The sequence below is a fragment of the Natrix helvetica genome (genome assembly GCF_964273705.1).
Source record: "Natrix helvetica genome assembly, chromosome: 4".
In the NCBI taxonomy this organism is placed as follows: domain Eukaryota; kingdom Metazoa; phylum Chordata; class Lepidosauria; order Squamata; family Natricidae; genus Natrix; species Natrix helvetica.
The window spans coordinates 4,874,061-4,888,928 of record NC_138550.1 but is presented as its reverse complement, the minus strand read 5'-3'; the positions used below and the strand labels follow the sequence as shown (position 1 = coordinate 4,888,928).

General features: G+C 48.3%; 1 protein-coding gene across 3 annotated transcripts in view; it reads left to right on the top strand.

The window, feature by feature from the left end:
- Positions 1 to 913: 913 nt before the first annotated feature.
- GAB2 (GRB2 associated binding protein 2) overlaps positions 914 to 14,868 on the top strand; it is a 133,755-nt gene continuing 119,800 nt past the window's right edge. For 2 of the 3 annotated variants that reach the window (XM_081949965.1, XM_081949964.1), the window contains exon 1: positions 914 to 1,158. In XM_081949965.1, coding sequence (XP_081806091.1) covers positions 1,057 to 1,158 — 102 coding nt within the window. In that variant the 5' untranslated portion in view covers positions 914 to 1,056. Of the gene's footprint in view, positions 1,159 to 2,494; positions 2,800 to 14,868 lie in introns of those variants that run through there. The other variant, XM_081949967.1, reaches the window with a different exon arrangement.

Genomic DNA, 14,868 nt, shown 5'->3' with positions numbered 1-14,868 from the left:
TATATATATATATATATATATATATATATATATATATATATATATATACACAGTACGTTGATATTAGGTGACGATCATCTACCTACATGTCTGTCTGTCTGTCTGTCTGTCTGTCTGTCTGTCTGTCTGTCTATCTGTCTATCTATCATCTATCTAGCTATCAATCTATCATCTATCAATCTATCTATCTATCTATCTATCTATCTATCATCTATCTATCTATCATCTATCCATCCATCCATCCATCTCTACCTACATCCATCCATCCATCCATCCATCTATCTATCTATCTGAGGGGGGAGGGGGAGGAGTATGGGGATGATGGGGAGGGGTGATGGGAGAAAGGGTGAGGAGTATGGGTGAGGCTGAGGAATATGGAGGGTGATGGGGAGGGGTGATGGGGGGAGGGGGAGAAGTATGGGAGTGATGGGGAGGGGTGATGGGAGAGGGAGTGAGGAGTATGGGTGAGGGTGAGGAGTATGGGGGTGAGGGATGATGGGGGAGGGGGGTATGGGGGAGGGGTATGGAGGATGATGAAGGGGGTGATGGGGGAGGAGTAGGGGTGAGGGGTGAAGAGGGAGAGGGTGATGGGGGAGGAGTACAGGAGGTGCTGGGGGGAGGGGTGAAGCCCCCTCCCCGGGGAAGAGCCGGCAGCCCAGCCCCCTCCGGCCCTTCCAGCTTCGCCTCCTCTCTGCAAGGCAGCGGGGCGGGAGGCGTGGTGTGGCCGGGCGGGGTGGCGCGTCTTGCTTCCCGGGGAAGTGGGAGTCGGCGGAGCGATCCGGCCGGAGGGGAGGACGAGCAGCAGGGGGCGGAGGGAGGCAGGCAGGCAGGGAGGGAGGATCGCCGGCGGGGAGCAGCCCGGCGAGAGCAGCGCGATGGAGGCGGCGCCCGGGGAAAGGCAGCGGCGATGGCGAGATCCTCCGAGCGCGGCTTAGCTTGCCCGGGAAGCGGACAGCGGCAGCGGCGGTCTCCCCCCTCCGGCCCCGGCTGGCCGCGCTCGGATGCGGCTCCGTCCGGCCGTCCCCGGAGCCTCCCGCCCCTCCGGCCGCCTCCAGCATGAGCAGCGCCGGCGGCGGCAGCGGCACCGGCGGCTCCGGCGAAGTGGTTTGCTCCGGCTGGCTCCGCAAATCGCCCCCCGAGAAGAAGTTACGGAGATACGTAAGTCTGGGGCGGTGGGAGGTCGGGGGGGGTCTGCACTGGGGAGCCTCTCCTGCTTTGGCCGAGCCCCCCTTCCCCTCCCCGGCTCCCCTCCCCTGGCCGCCCGGCGGGGCTCCGGAGCCGAGAAGGCGGGCGGGGGTCTTCCCTCCCCTTTCCGCTTCTTCCCCGGCTAGGCTGAGCCGGATCCCCGGCGGGGAGGCTGGAAGTCAAGGCCGGCCGGAGGAGGGGAGGAAAGCCCGGCCGGAGCCTCTCCCTGCCCCGCTCCCCGATGCCCCGCTTCCTCCAGCCGGGCTCCGAAAGGGCGAGGAGAGCAGGTGCATCCCCGGCGCCTCCTGCCCTGCCCGGGAGAGGCTTCCCCGCCCGCCCCCCACTCCTGCCTTCGGGGCGACCGGGCAGGGAGAGGCGCCTTTCTCCGAGGACCTGCCTTGGGCTCCGCTGCGAGGAGGCGCGGGGTCCCAAGCGGCCCGCGGGGTTGGGGCACCTGGGTTGGCCACGCTCCCTCCCCGCGGCAGCTGGGAAAGGGGCGGCGGGGGCTCCTTTCCCGGTCCAACCGGAGCGACTCCGGCGCTGCAGCCGGGTGGAGCCGCTGGGCGGGGGGGCGTCGGGCAGATGACCGCCGCCGCCGCCGCCGCGTCCTGGGCGGAGCGGGCCTCTCCCCTTCCCCGGGGCGGGGGCGAGCCGGGCGGCGGCGGCTGCTACAGGTGGCGGCGGCGTTGGCGGCGTTGTTTGGGTTGGGGTACTTGGCTTTGCCTTGAGGCAGCCCGCCCCCTAGCGGCGCCGGTGGGAAACGCGGCCGCTCGGCCCCCGAGGCCGCCATGCGGGGGATCGGGATCGGGTTCCCACGACCGCGTCCCGGATCGGGATCCCTGGATCGAGTTCCCAGGATCTCGATTTGGGTCGGGTTCCCACGATCGCGACCCCGATCGAGTTTCCATGATCGCGACCTGGATCGGGTTCCCAGGATCTCGACTTGGATCGAGTTCCCACGTTCGCGACCTGGATGAGGTTCCCAGGATCCCGACTTGGATCAGATTCCCAGGATCTCGACTTGGGTCGGGTTCCCAGGATCCCGACCTAGATCGAGTTCCCACGTTCGCGACCTGGATGAGGTTCCCAGGATCGCGACTTGGGTCGGGGTTCCCACGACCGCGCGGGTCATCCGGGATAAAGGCGCGCCGTTGCCTTCGCACTCCGGGCTGGGTGGAGCTGCGCTGGCTGCTGCTACTGCCGCTACGGTTGGGTCGGCTTAGCGTGTAGGGCGCAAACGGGGCTTAACTGGCTAACCAGGTTGGGCTTGTTGTGCACCTGCGGTGGAGCGAGGGCGGCCCTGGGGCGGAACGCGCGTTGGAGTCGCCGCCTGATTTATGGCCCTTTCTCCGCTGCGCTTCCAAGCCGGTTCCCGGCTGAAGTTATTGTTTAACCGCGGAGTTGCCTTGGCTCGAATGGAAACGTCACCGGGCTTCTCTTGAGAGGTGGATGGGCTGCGTTTGCAGGTCCCAGACAGACGGCAAGGGCGCTTAGACTTAGACACCGCTTCCCAGGGCTTTTCCAGCCCTCTCTAAGCGGTTTACAGACCCAACAATCTGGGTCCTCGTTTTACCCTCCTCGGAAGGACGGAAGGCTGAGTCAACCTGGAGCCTGGTGAGATTTGAACTCCTGGAGTGAGCAGTTAATTGCTGCATTCTAACCTCTGTGCTATCTTCCTTCCTTCTTTTTTTCCTTCCATCTTCCTTCCTTTTATCCATCTTCTTTCCTTCCTTTCATCCTTCCATCTTCCTTCCTTCCTCTTATTCTTCCATCTTCCTTCCTTCCTCTTATTCTTCCATCTTCCTTCCTTCCTTTCATCCTTCCATCTTCCTTCCTTCCTCTTATTCTTCCATCTTCCTTCCTTCCTTTCATCCTTCCATCTTCCTTCCTTCCTCTTATTCTTCCATCTTCCTTCCTTCCTTCCCCTTATTCTTCCATCTTCCTTCCTTCCTCTTATTCTTCCATCTTCCTTCCTTCCTTCCTTCCATCCTTCCGTCCATCCTTCCTTCCCAATAGCACTTAGACTTCTATATCGCTTCATAGTGTTTACAGCCCACTCTGAGCGGTTTACAGAGTCAGCATATTTGCTCCCAGCAATCTGGGTCCTCATTTGACCCACCTCGGAAGGACGGAAGGCTGAGTGGTGGGACTAGAAGACCTCCAAGGTCCCTTTCAACTTGGTTATTCTGCTCTTCTGCATGGAAGGGTTTTTCCCCTCTGGATGGGTGGCTGTGATCTGGACCCCTTTTGCCTCCATCCTGCTCCCACCTCCGTTGCGGTAACTCATCAAACGGCATCCATAAATTTGCCGTTGGCTCAAACAAGGAGTGATTTTTTAAAAAAAAAAATCTCTCTTTGGATTTGAGCCCAGAAACAAAACCTTGTGATTTTCTTGACAAGAGAGAAGTGATTTCTCATGACGGGGAATTGTTTTTCCAAGTTTCCAGTCTAGTCTACGACTCTGGCATTTCCTGGTGGTCTCTGCTCCTTTCTGTTGAGGGACGTACCTTCTCTTTCAGTGTGGCATCAACTGGGCCATCCTCCCAATTCTACTTCCCCCCCCCCCCAGAGAATGCATTGGAATGGGGGTTTGTCCAGGAATGCGGATAGTCCTCGACTTACAGCCATTCACTTTGTGGCCATTTGAAGTTGCACTGGTGCCGGGAAAAAAGTGACTTATGACAATTTTCGCGCTAAGGACCTTTATAGAAGCCCAATTGTCATGGGATCAAAATTCGGACACTTGGCAACTGACTCATATTTATGACGGTTGCAGTTCTTGGGAGGTAACAGAATGGCAGAGTTGGAAGGGACCTTGGAGGTCTTCTAGTCCAGCCCTCTGCTCAAGCAGAAGACCCTATACCATTTCAGACAAATGGTTGTTCAATCTTTTTTGGAAAGTCTCCAGTGTTGGAGCATTCACAACTTCTGGAGGCAAGTAGTTCCACTGGTAAATTGTTCTCACAGTCAGGACATTTCTCCTTACTTCTAAGTTGCTTCTCTCCTTGATTAGTTTCCATCCATTTTTGTCTTGTCTTCTGGTATTTTGGAGAATAGGGTGACCCCCTCTTCTTTGTGGCAGCCCCTCAAATATTGGAAGACAGATATTATGTCACCCCTAGTTCTTCTGCCAACCTAGCAGTTTGAAAGCATGTAAAAAATGCAAGTAGAAAAATAGGAACCACCTTTGGTAGGAAGGGAACAGCATTCCGTGTGTCTTCAGCATTGAGTCATGCCGGCCACATGACCACAGAGACGTCTTCGGCTTTGAAACGGGGATGAGCACCGCCCCCTAGAGTCGGGAACGACTAGCACAGATGTGCAAGGGGAACCTTTACCTTTAGTCCTTCTTAGAACAATTAATCAGTGGAACTACTTGCCTCCAGAAGTTGTGAATGCTCCAACACTGGAAGTTTTTAAAAAGAGATTGGATAACCATTTGTCTGAAGTGGTGAAGGGTTTCCTGCCTAGGCAGGGGGTTGGACTAGAAGACCTCCAAGGTCCCCTCCAACTCTGTTATTCTATTCTATTCTAATTATTATATTCTATTCTAATTATTCTGTTCTATTCTAATTATACTATTCTATTGTATTCTATTCTAATTATGCTATTCTATTCTAATTATACTATACTATTCTAATTCTATTCTATTCTAATTATACTCTTATATTCTATTTTATTCTAATCTATAATATTCTATTCTAATTATACTATACTATTCTAATTCTATTCTATTCTAATTATACTCTTATATTCTATTCTATTCTATTCTAACTATACTATTCTATTCTAATTATACTATTCTAATTCTAATTCTGTTCTATTCTAATTATTCTATTTTACTCTGCTCTACTCTATTCTTTTCATTAGACTAGACATACCCAATTCCTGCAACCGTTCTTCCTATGTTTTAGCCTTAATCCTCTTCGTTGCTCTTCTCTGCACTCTTTCTAGAATCTTAACATTTTTTTTTTATAATATGGTGACCAAAACTGGATGCAGTACTCCAAGTGTGATCTTACTTAAGGGGTACTAAATACTTCGTGTGATCTTGATTCTATTGCCCTGTCCTAATGTCCGAGATAATAAATTTAGAACCAACTTCATATGACTATAACCTTCCTGTGCAGGTCTATTCACACAATCTCCTTACCGCATTCAGAGGGAACCTGCCTAGTTCCTGCAGTGTAAATGAGGTATTATGAATCAGCAAACTCTGGACTATCTTCTGGCCAGATTCTCCTGCCAGGAGTGAAGTGATGGATGAGGCTTGGCCACAATTAGTCAGAATGCATCGGCGTCGGGAACTATGCGTTCCTAATATCCGGAGAATTCAGATTGGATTCTCAGGAGCCCTAAAATATCCCGGCGCCATTCAAATGATTTTTTTTTTAAAAAAAAAGTTAAGAGCAAGGTGGACGGTTGAAATCTCATCCTTGCAATGAAATAAGGAGATGGGTGCGTTGAAAAGGAGAAGGAAAATATTTTAAATTCTCACGGTGAGAATTTCCTATGGAAGAGAATATCTGTAGCTAAAGGTTGAACTGTGCGGGTCCTTGGTGCTCTCTGAGTTTGGTTGTTTTCTTGTAGACGTTTTGTGACCCAACTAGGTAACATCATCAGGGCTAGTTTGTATAAAGGAAGAGGAGAACTGTGGGTTCTTGTTTGGTTGTTTTCTTGCAGACCTTTCATTACCCAGCTGGGTAACATCATCAGGGCTAGAAGGGAGAGGGGTTTGGGAGGAGGAGGAGGAGGAGGAGGAGGAGGAGGAGGAGGAGGAGGAAGGAGGCTGCGGGGTCCTTGGTACTTTTGGAGCTTGGTTGTTTTTTGCAGGCATTCCATGACCCAACTAGGTAACATCATCAATGCTAGAAGGAAGAGGAGTTTGTGGTTGTGGTGGGGAGGAGGAGGAGGCGGCTGTGGAGTCTTTGGTGCTCTCAGAACTTGGTTGTTTTCTTGTAGACATTTCATGACCCAGCTAGATAACATTATCAGTGCTGGAAGGAAGTGGGGTTTGGGCAGGGGCTGTGGAGTCCTTGGTGCTCTCTGAGCTTGGTTGTTTTCTTGTAGACATTTCATGACCCAGCTAGATAATACCATCAGTGCTATGAGGGAGTGGGTTTTATAGAGCGGAGGAGGAGAACGACTCACTGAAAAGCTGTGGCTAGAAAGTTTGTAAAATGAGGCCAAACTCACTGTCTTGTTTAGCCGCAAGAGATTTTGGACTCTCAGGTGTGGTGGTAATTCGCGGATACCTGCATTTTTGATCCTTGCCCCAGATACTTTGCGCCACAGCCTAGCCAAGGCCTCATTTATGGACACCCCAATTTCTACGTTTAAGAATTCCTCCAGGCCTTTTCAACGCCTCCGAAGCAATCTGGCCAATGTTAACAAGGCCGGAAGGATGCCATTTGCTCCTCTTAATTTTGTTTAAAATTAAGATAATCCTTTAAATGTTTTTTTTAAGCCAATCGGGGAAGGAGCCTGGAAAGGATCAAGTCTGTAGCCAAATTCAGGGCACAAAGGATAGTCTGAAATGTGATTAAACGGGGTCGTGGTCATCCACAGCAAAGAATTGAAAAGAATCGCTCTGCGATCGACTTCGTATGGAAAAACCTGTTTTATCTTGCTTGCAGCTCTTTGTCACACTTCTCCACTGACACGCTTAACTCTTCCCCGGTCTGTTTACATTTTGTAAAGTGTGTCACACCCGCCAGGAGCACCGGTATGGGGGAGTCCCCATTTGATTTATGGTTTAGCGCAGTGACGGCAAACCGCACGGAAACGTCGCAGGGCACATGTGCAGCTTGTCAGGGCTGTGCTCTGGAAAAGCCAAAGTTTCCAAGTTCTAGCATGTATGCGCCCCCGATGATCAGCTGGCCAGTGTGCATTTGCAGGCCGGTTTTCGGCACTGCCGCACGCACGAAGGACAGCTGACGGTCGCGCGCACATGCATGTCAGAAACCCGGAAGACAAACAGGGAAGGCTGTGCATGCCGGGCAACATACACTATATTGCCAAAAGTATTCACTCCCCCATCCAAATAATCAGAATCAGGAATTCCAATCCCTTCCATGGCCACAGGAGTATAAAATCAAGTACCTAGGCATGCAGACTGTTTTTGCAAACATTGGTGAAAGAATGGGTCTTTTTCAGGAGCTCAGTGAAGTCCAGCGTGGAACTGTGATAGGATGCCACCTGTGCAACAAATCCAGTTGTGAAATTTCCTCGCTCCTAAATATTCCACAGTCAACTGTCTCACTGTATTGTAAGAACGTGGAAGTGTTTGGGAACGACAGCAACTCAGCCACGAAGTGGTAGGCCACGTAAACTCGTCCAACATCAGTGTGCGACCTCATAAATGCCCTTCTGGAAGAACGGTCAAAGATTCCTATAAACACATTCCTGAACCTTGTGGACAGCCTCCCCAGAAGAGTTGAAGCTGCTATAGCTGCCAAGGGTGGACCGACGTCATATTGAACCCTGTCGATTAGGAATGGGACGTCACTTACGGTAAGTTCATACGCGAGAAAAGGAGGCGAGCAAATACTTTTGGCAATATAGCGTAGCATCATGTGCCACTTTGGTTCGCCATCACGGGTTTAAGCGTTTTTTAAAAAATGACTTGAAATCAGTTTCACGGGACTGCTGGTAGTCCTCGCCTAACAACTGTTCGTTTCGTGACCGTTCAGAGTGACGCCGACACTGAAAAAAAGTGACTTAGGACCGGTTTTCACACCTGCAGCAACAAGCCCGTGCTCGCGTGATCAAAATTCAGCCGCGCGGCGACTGGCATGTACAGGCAGCCCTACGACCCCAATGGAGCCCACAAATTTGCGTCGTTAAGTGAGAGACATGAATTCTGAGTGCATTTTGCCTTGTTGGACGGCCTTTCTTGCCACCGCTGTTAAGTGAATCACTGCCATGGGTGAGTTAGTTAACCTGGTTGTTAAGTGAATCCAATTGCCCCGTTGACTTTGCTCGTCGGAAGGTCACAAAAAAGGGGATCGTGTGACATCCCGGCCCCAGAGGTGGTTTTCAGCCAGTTCGTACCGGTTCCCCCCCAAAAAAACCTGTAGCGCAGTGGTTCTCAATCTGTGAGTCGGGACCCCCTTGGGGGGTTGAACGACCCTTTCACAGAGGTGGCCTAAGACCATCGGAAAACACATATTTTCGAAAAAAATACGGAAAACGTAAAATAATTTTATGGCTGGCGGTCACCACAACACAAGGAGCTGTATTAAAGGGTCGCGGCTTTAGGAAGGTTGAGAACCACTGCTGTAGCGGAAATCTGGCCCAGCTCTATGCCGTCCTGTTTAGGCCGGGCGCCTGCGCGGAAGGCTGGGCACGTGCTCAGAAGGGGCACGTGCGGCCGCAAAGCGGGTGCACGGGTGCGAAACGGGAGCGTGCACGCGGGGCAAACCGGTGGTAACAAAATCTGAAAGCTACAGCTGCCCGGGACTCTGCAACCGTCCTAAATACGAATCAGCCGCCAAGTGTCTGGATTGGGATTAGGAGGAGGCTGCAAAGTTTATCACTGTGAAAAAATGGTCATAAGCCGCATTTTTTTCAATGCTGTTGAAGTCACCACACGTCTCCAAGCTGTCCGGGTTGAGAACCATGGGCTCTTGAATCCTCCAGTGAGAAGTTAACCAGATGACCCATCGGAGCGGGTGTGCAGTTTTAAAAAAAATGATGTGAGCCTTTTTGGGGGGGCGGTGTTTTGAGTCGGATGGCTTTTAGGGCAGGGTGTGCAGGCAGTCGTGTAAAATTGCAGGAGGTTGCAAATGTTTGCAAAGAGTTCTCATCCTTCAGATATGTGGATTTCCACACCCGGGATTCCCAGCGGTGGGATTTGAAGTCTTCAAAACATCATATGGAGGGATCGTATGGGGAAAGGGGTGTGTGTGTGTAATGTTATCTCAAGAATGCAAGAAATCCCCCTTTTTAAGTCTCCGTTTTAGAGCATCTTTCTCAAGCTTGACAAGTCATTTAGTTGCTGAGACAGCGGCTTAGAGCTAGAATAGAATAGAATAAAATAGAATAGAATAAGGAATAGAGAATAGAATAGAATATGTAATAAGAATAGAATAGAATGGAATATGTAATTAATAGAATAGAATAGAATAGAATAGAATAGAATATGGAATAAGAATAGAATATGGAATAAGAATAGAATAATGGAATGAATAGGATAGAATATGGAATAAGAATAGAATATGGAATAAGAATAGAATAATGGAATGAATAGAATAGAATAGAATAATGGAATTAGAATAGAATGGAGTGGAGCGGAACGAAACAGGGCAGAACAAAACAGAACAGAATAGAAAAATGGAATGAATAGAAGAGAATAGAAGAGAATAGAATAGAATATGGAATAAGAATAGAATAATGGAATGAATAGAATAGAATAGAATGGAATGGAATAATGGAATTAGAATAGAATGGAGTGGAACGGAACAGAACGGGGCAGAACAAAACAGAACAGAATAGAAAAATGGAATGAATAGAATAGAATAGAATAATGGAATTAGAATAGAATGGAGTGGAGCGGAATGGAGAAGAACAGAATAGAATATGGAATTAGAATAAATAGAATAATGGAATGAATAGAATAGAATAGAATAGAATAGAATAGAATAGAATAATGGAATTAGAATGGAGTGGAGTGGAACAGAACAGAACAGAACAGAATATGGAATTAGAATAAATAGAATAATTGAATGAATAGAATAGAACAGAATAGAATAAAATAATGGAATTAGAATACAAAGGAGTGGAGTGGAATGGGACAGAGCAGAACAGAACACATCAATAGAATATGATACACACACGCAACACAAAACACACAACACACCACACACACACACACACACACACAGAAGAAAGGAAATATTTCATAGCGCCTCACGTCCCTTGCTATCTTTCCCTGGGTGTGTTGAAACAGCTCGTCCGACTGTTGTGTAAATATTTTGCCAAAGATGGATTTGTAGGAGGGGGACGGGCCTTTCCCTTGGCATCCACCCAAAATTATAAGGCCAGATGTTTGCATGAGTGGGCTTTTTGGAATAAGCAGCCCCCAGGACTGAATCTGTTTTTCTACTTTGCAATCCAAAAGAGACACTCGGTCCGACCACAATATTTAAACTTCCCTGATTATATTTCTCACCCACCCCCCTCCGCCCCGCCTGCTTAACTTAGCAGCTTAACGTAGTAGTAGCCCGTTTGCGGAGACCATTAGTAAATATTTTGCCTAAAGACAGGAATGAGTAACCATTGTCCTCACTTGTGCAGGTCACTCACAACCACTGGAGTGGGGTTGTGTATTTGTAATTTATCGATGGATCAGATTTCCATCCTGTCATTATTACTTCATAAGTAACTCAAGGTGGCAAATATAATAGGTCATCTCAGACTTACGACAGCTCATTTAGTGACCGTTCGCAGTGGGGAAAAAGTGACTGAGGACCGTTTTTCACACCATTGCAGCATCCTCACGATAATCGTGATCAACATTCAGATGCTTGGCAGCCAACTCGTACTTATGACGGTTGCAGTGCCTAGGGGTCATGTGGTCAATTTTTGTGAAGTTTTGACAAGCAAAGTTGATGGGGAATCCAGACTCACTTTAACAAGCGGGTTACTAACCTAACAACTTCACCATGGCAAGAAATGTCATAAAATGGGGTAAAACTCAAATATTTCACTTAACGACAGAAATGTAGGGCTCAATTGTGGTCATAAGTCGAGGGCTACATGTATACAGTTAGTTTTCGACTTGCAACTAGTTGTTTATTGACCATTCAAACCTATGATGGACTTTGAGTGAATTATAAAAATAACAGATACAGGATATAATATAAAATAAATAAAATCTGAAAACCCTGGAATGCCTCAAGCAATTTCAACCAAACTTGGTAATCAGATGACTTACTCTATGGAAACAAATACTGTGGAGGGTAAGACGCCCCTAAAATTCCTCGGGATGTGTGTTCTGTTAAGGTGAAGCCTGTTGTGCCTTAAAGTGGCTTCTACTGTACTTCCGTAAAATGGCTTCTACTGTGCAGCGCAGTGTAGTTGCCATGGTAACGGCTTCACAGTACTCCACAAGGGGGCTCCTTCTGGGAAGGGGGAAAATCCAACATTAGAAATTACGTTTGGTCCAGAGATTTCTCCCCTATAAATAAATACCCGGGCAACGCCGCATTATCAGTTAGTAAAAAATAAAAATGAGATTTATCACCCAGATTCAAAGTTCCAATGTCTGTCCTGCCTCCCATGGTCACATGACCATATTTTGGTTGCTTGGCAACGGATCCAGATTGACCACCATTTTACCTATGGTCACATGAGTAAATTTATGGTGTTTGTAACTGTGAACGGTCAATTTACTGGCTGTAAATTGGTAAGGTACTCCTCCACTTTCAACAGTTCATTTCATGGCCGTTCGGTGTTACGACGACAGTGAAAAAAGGAACTTATGACCGTGTTTCACAGTTAAGAGACTGCTGCAGTAACCACCATAGTCATATGATCAACATTCAGAGGCTTAGTTCGTATTTAGGACGTTTGCAGTGTCCTGGGGCCATGTGGTCAAAATTGAGATGCTTGGCCGCTGGCTCGTATTTCTGACGGTCGCAGGGTCCCCCGGGGGGGTCACACGATCCCCTTTTGCGACCTTCTGACAATCAAAAATCAAGGGGGAAGCCGGATCCAAGAGTGATTCACTTTAACAAATGCGGCGAGAAACGTCGCTAAACAGAAACGTCGCTAAACGTAGCACGTGTCTCACTAAAGCCACGAGAAATTGGGGGCTCAATTTTCGTGGTCGTAAGCCGAGGATTGCCTGCATCCTCAGGTCTAAGGTGGTAGCTTTCGCAACGTTAACGAAAGAGCAAAATCTTATTGCAATATTTCTCAACCTGGACGGTTTCAAGATGTGTGGTCTTCCAACATCCAGCATGGCTGGCTGGGGAATTCTGGGAGTTGAAGTCCATATATATCTTCTAGCTGCTAAGTTTTAGAAACACTGTCCTATTACGTCCTATTTTAGCAGCTACCCGCAGTGAATTTCATGGAATTCGTTCATTCCATCCAATCTAATATGTGCTCTGGTCGCACGCAGGCGTGGGATTCAGTCAGTTTGGAGCAGTTCGGGCAAACCGGTAGCTCCAACAATCAGCTGGGGGTGAACCGGTTCGCTCTGACGATCAGGTAGGCCCGCCTGCCTGCTGCTGTACTTACCTATATCCTCTCAGCTGATTTGTGCGGCACAGCGGTTTACTGCGCCTCAGCTGAGTTACTCCCCAGGAGTAACGTGGAAGGTACGTTCTGCATACGTGCAGTGCAGGCAATCACCGAACTGGTTGTTAAACTGGCAGGATCCCATCACTGGTCCCGCATGCATTTTTTTGGTCCTCGCTGTTTTTAAAAAGCCGCTTGTCAATAGCTCGCAGTGCAAAGTCAAAGCATCTTTGCAGCTTGCAAGTTTTTAATAATAATATGGTGTGGCTGACAAGGGGCGTGCATCCATTCCAGATGTTGTACCAGATGCAAAGTTTAGGCCCTCCGCTGCAAGGCATAGCTCTCTGGAGTAGGAGGATTTAGCTCTGGAGAGAGGGGGGGGGGAATCAGAGGATGCAATGCAGCTGTTAACCCCGGCATCACATCCTGTGAAACAATGCGCTTCTTGGCTTGTTTTTTTTTTTTTTTAATATCAATCCGATCCATTGGAAATTCAAATTTGATGCTCGTTGCGCTTAGACAGAAGAATGAAGGAGGAACTGGAGAGAAGCTTTTAAAAAGCCCTGTAGCATAATGAAACAGAGAATACAAAACAAACCATTTTTTCCCCTTTCCCCGCTGACTTCCTGCCGTTGGGATGCATAATACGAACTCGCTGCCAAAAAGCAGCTGAGAAACATGTTTTGGAAAGAAAAGAAAAAAGTAGGAATGTAGGAAAATGTCAGCTGCGCCCCGACGGATTCTAACAGTATCTCCTCGTGTAAGATAATTTGGGGAGTTTTTATTCCTGGCGAAACTTGCGTTTGAAAGTTGCGATTCCTGCGGGAACTTTTGGGATTTTTTAAAAAATCCACGTGATTTATTTTTTTACGGGTGTGTGTGTGTGTAATATAAACGCCAAGAATGAGATGCTACTGACTGCTAGGTGGTGAAAAAAGCAGATCTTATAAATTAAGAGTTACGATACGATAGATATTTTTGATGTCCACAAATACCAGCGGTGCCTACCCTGGTGTACTGTTAATTACGCAATTAAAATTCAACGAAACGGAGCAAATTGTATCTTTGGGAAACAGGGAAGCTTTTAATCAGGAAAGGAATAAAATCCAAATTGCCCTCCTGTTGCCGTTACTGTCACTTTACAACGTGGAAACATATTGCCTGTCCGTTAGCCAAAAGAGGGGATGCAGTGGCTCAGAGGCTAAGACCCTGAGCTTGTCAATCAGAAAGGCCGGTAGTTCGGCGGTTCGAATCCCTAGCGCCGCGTAACGGAGTGAGCTCCCGTGACTTGTCCCAGCTTCTGCCAACCTAGCAGTTTGAAAGCAGGTAAAAAATGCAAGTAGAAAAATAGGGACCACCTTTGGTGGGAAGGTAACAGCGTTCCGTGCGCCTTCGGCGTTGAGTCATGCCAGCCACATGACCACGGAGACGTCTTCAGACAGCGCTGGCTCTTCGGCTTTGAAATGGAGATGAGCACCGCCCCCTAGAGTTGGGAACAACTAGCACATATGTGTGAGGGGAACCTTTGCCTTTAGCCAAAAGTGTAAAATCCGTGCACAAACTACAGATGGCTCTCAACTTACAATCTTTCATTGAGTGACGATTCAAAGTTACAAAGTGACCTATGGCTGTTTTTCACACTTACGACCGTTGTGGCATCCCCACGATCAAGATTCGGACCCTTGGCAACTGACTCGTATTTATGACGGTTGCAATACCCTTTGGGTTATGCAACCAATTTTGGGTGGCCTTCCAGCGAGCAAAGTCAACGGGGAAGCCAGATTCATGGTACAACCGTGTTGCTAATTTAACTGCAGTGGTTCACTTAACAACGGTGGCAAGGAAAATCGTAAAATGGGGCGAAATTCATTTCACAACTCTTTTGCTGAGCCGCAGAAATGTTGGATCCCGTTGTGGTTGTCAGACAAGGGCTTACCACACTAAGTGGCTGCATGTATTAGGTAATTGACACGGTCGTTAAGTGAATTGCGAAAGCAAAACAGGTCGCAAAACAATCAACTCCCTGTTCTTGTCCTTAAATTTATCCGCAAAGATAAATTTACCTTTGCAGATAAATCGTTCTTGGTTGGCGCTGACCGTCAGCCGCCTAAATCCCTTCCCAGCTAAAACTGAAGCTGCTGGTTGATTATTGCAGGGACCTGAACATCGCTCCCAACTGAGCATTGGGCCAAGCGTTTCCTAATGAGCTTGGCGCATGAAAGAACGAGGGTCTTTCACGGAGCTAAGTGGCCATTCTGGCTGCGCTTGGAAAGTCATCGTGTTTTTGACCTTGGCTCGGTTTTAGGAAGCTGGTTTGACTGCGGAAGGTGGACTGTGTTTGTTCTGAGCTAGGCCTCCCAAAATCACGGAGCACTTGTCCCGACAAATCCCCTTTTTTATTCAGCTCCTGCGAATGCCTCTCATTCACCTCCAGCA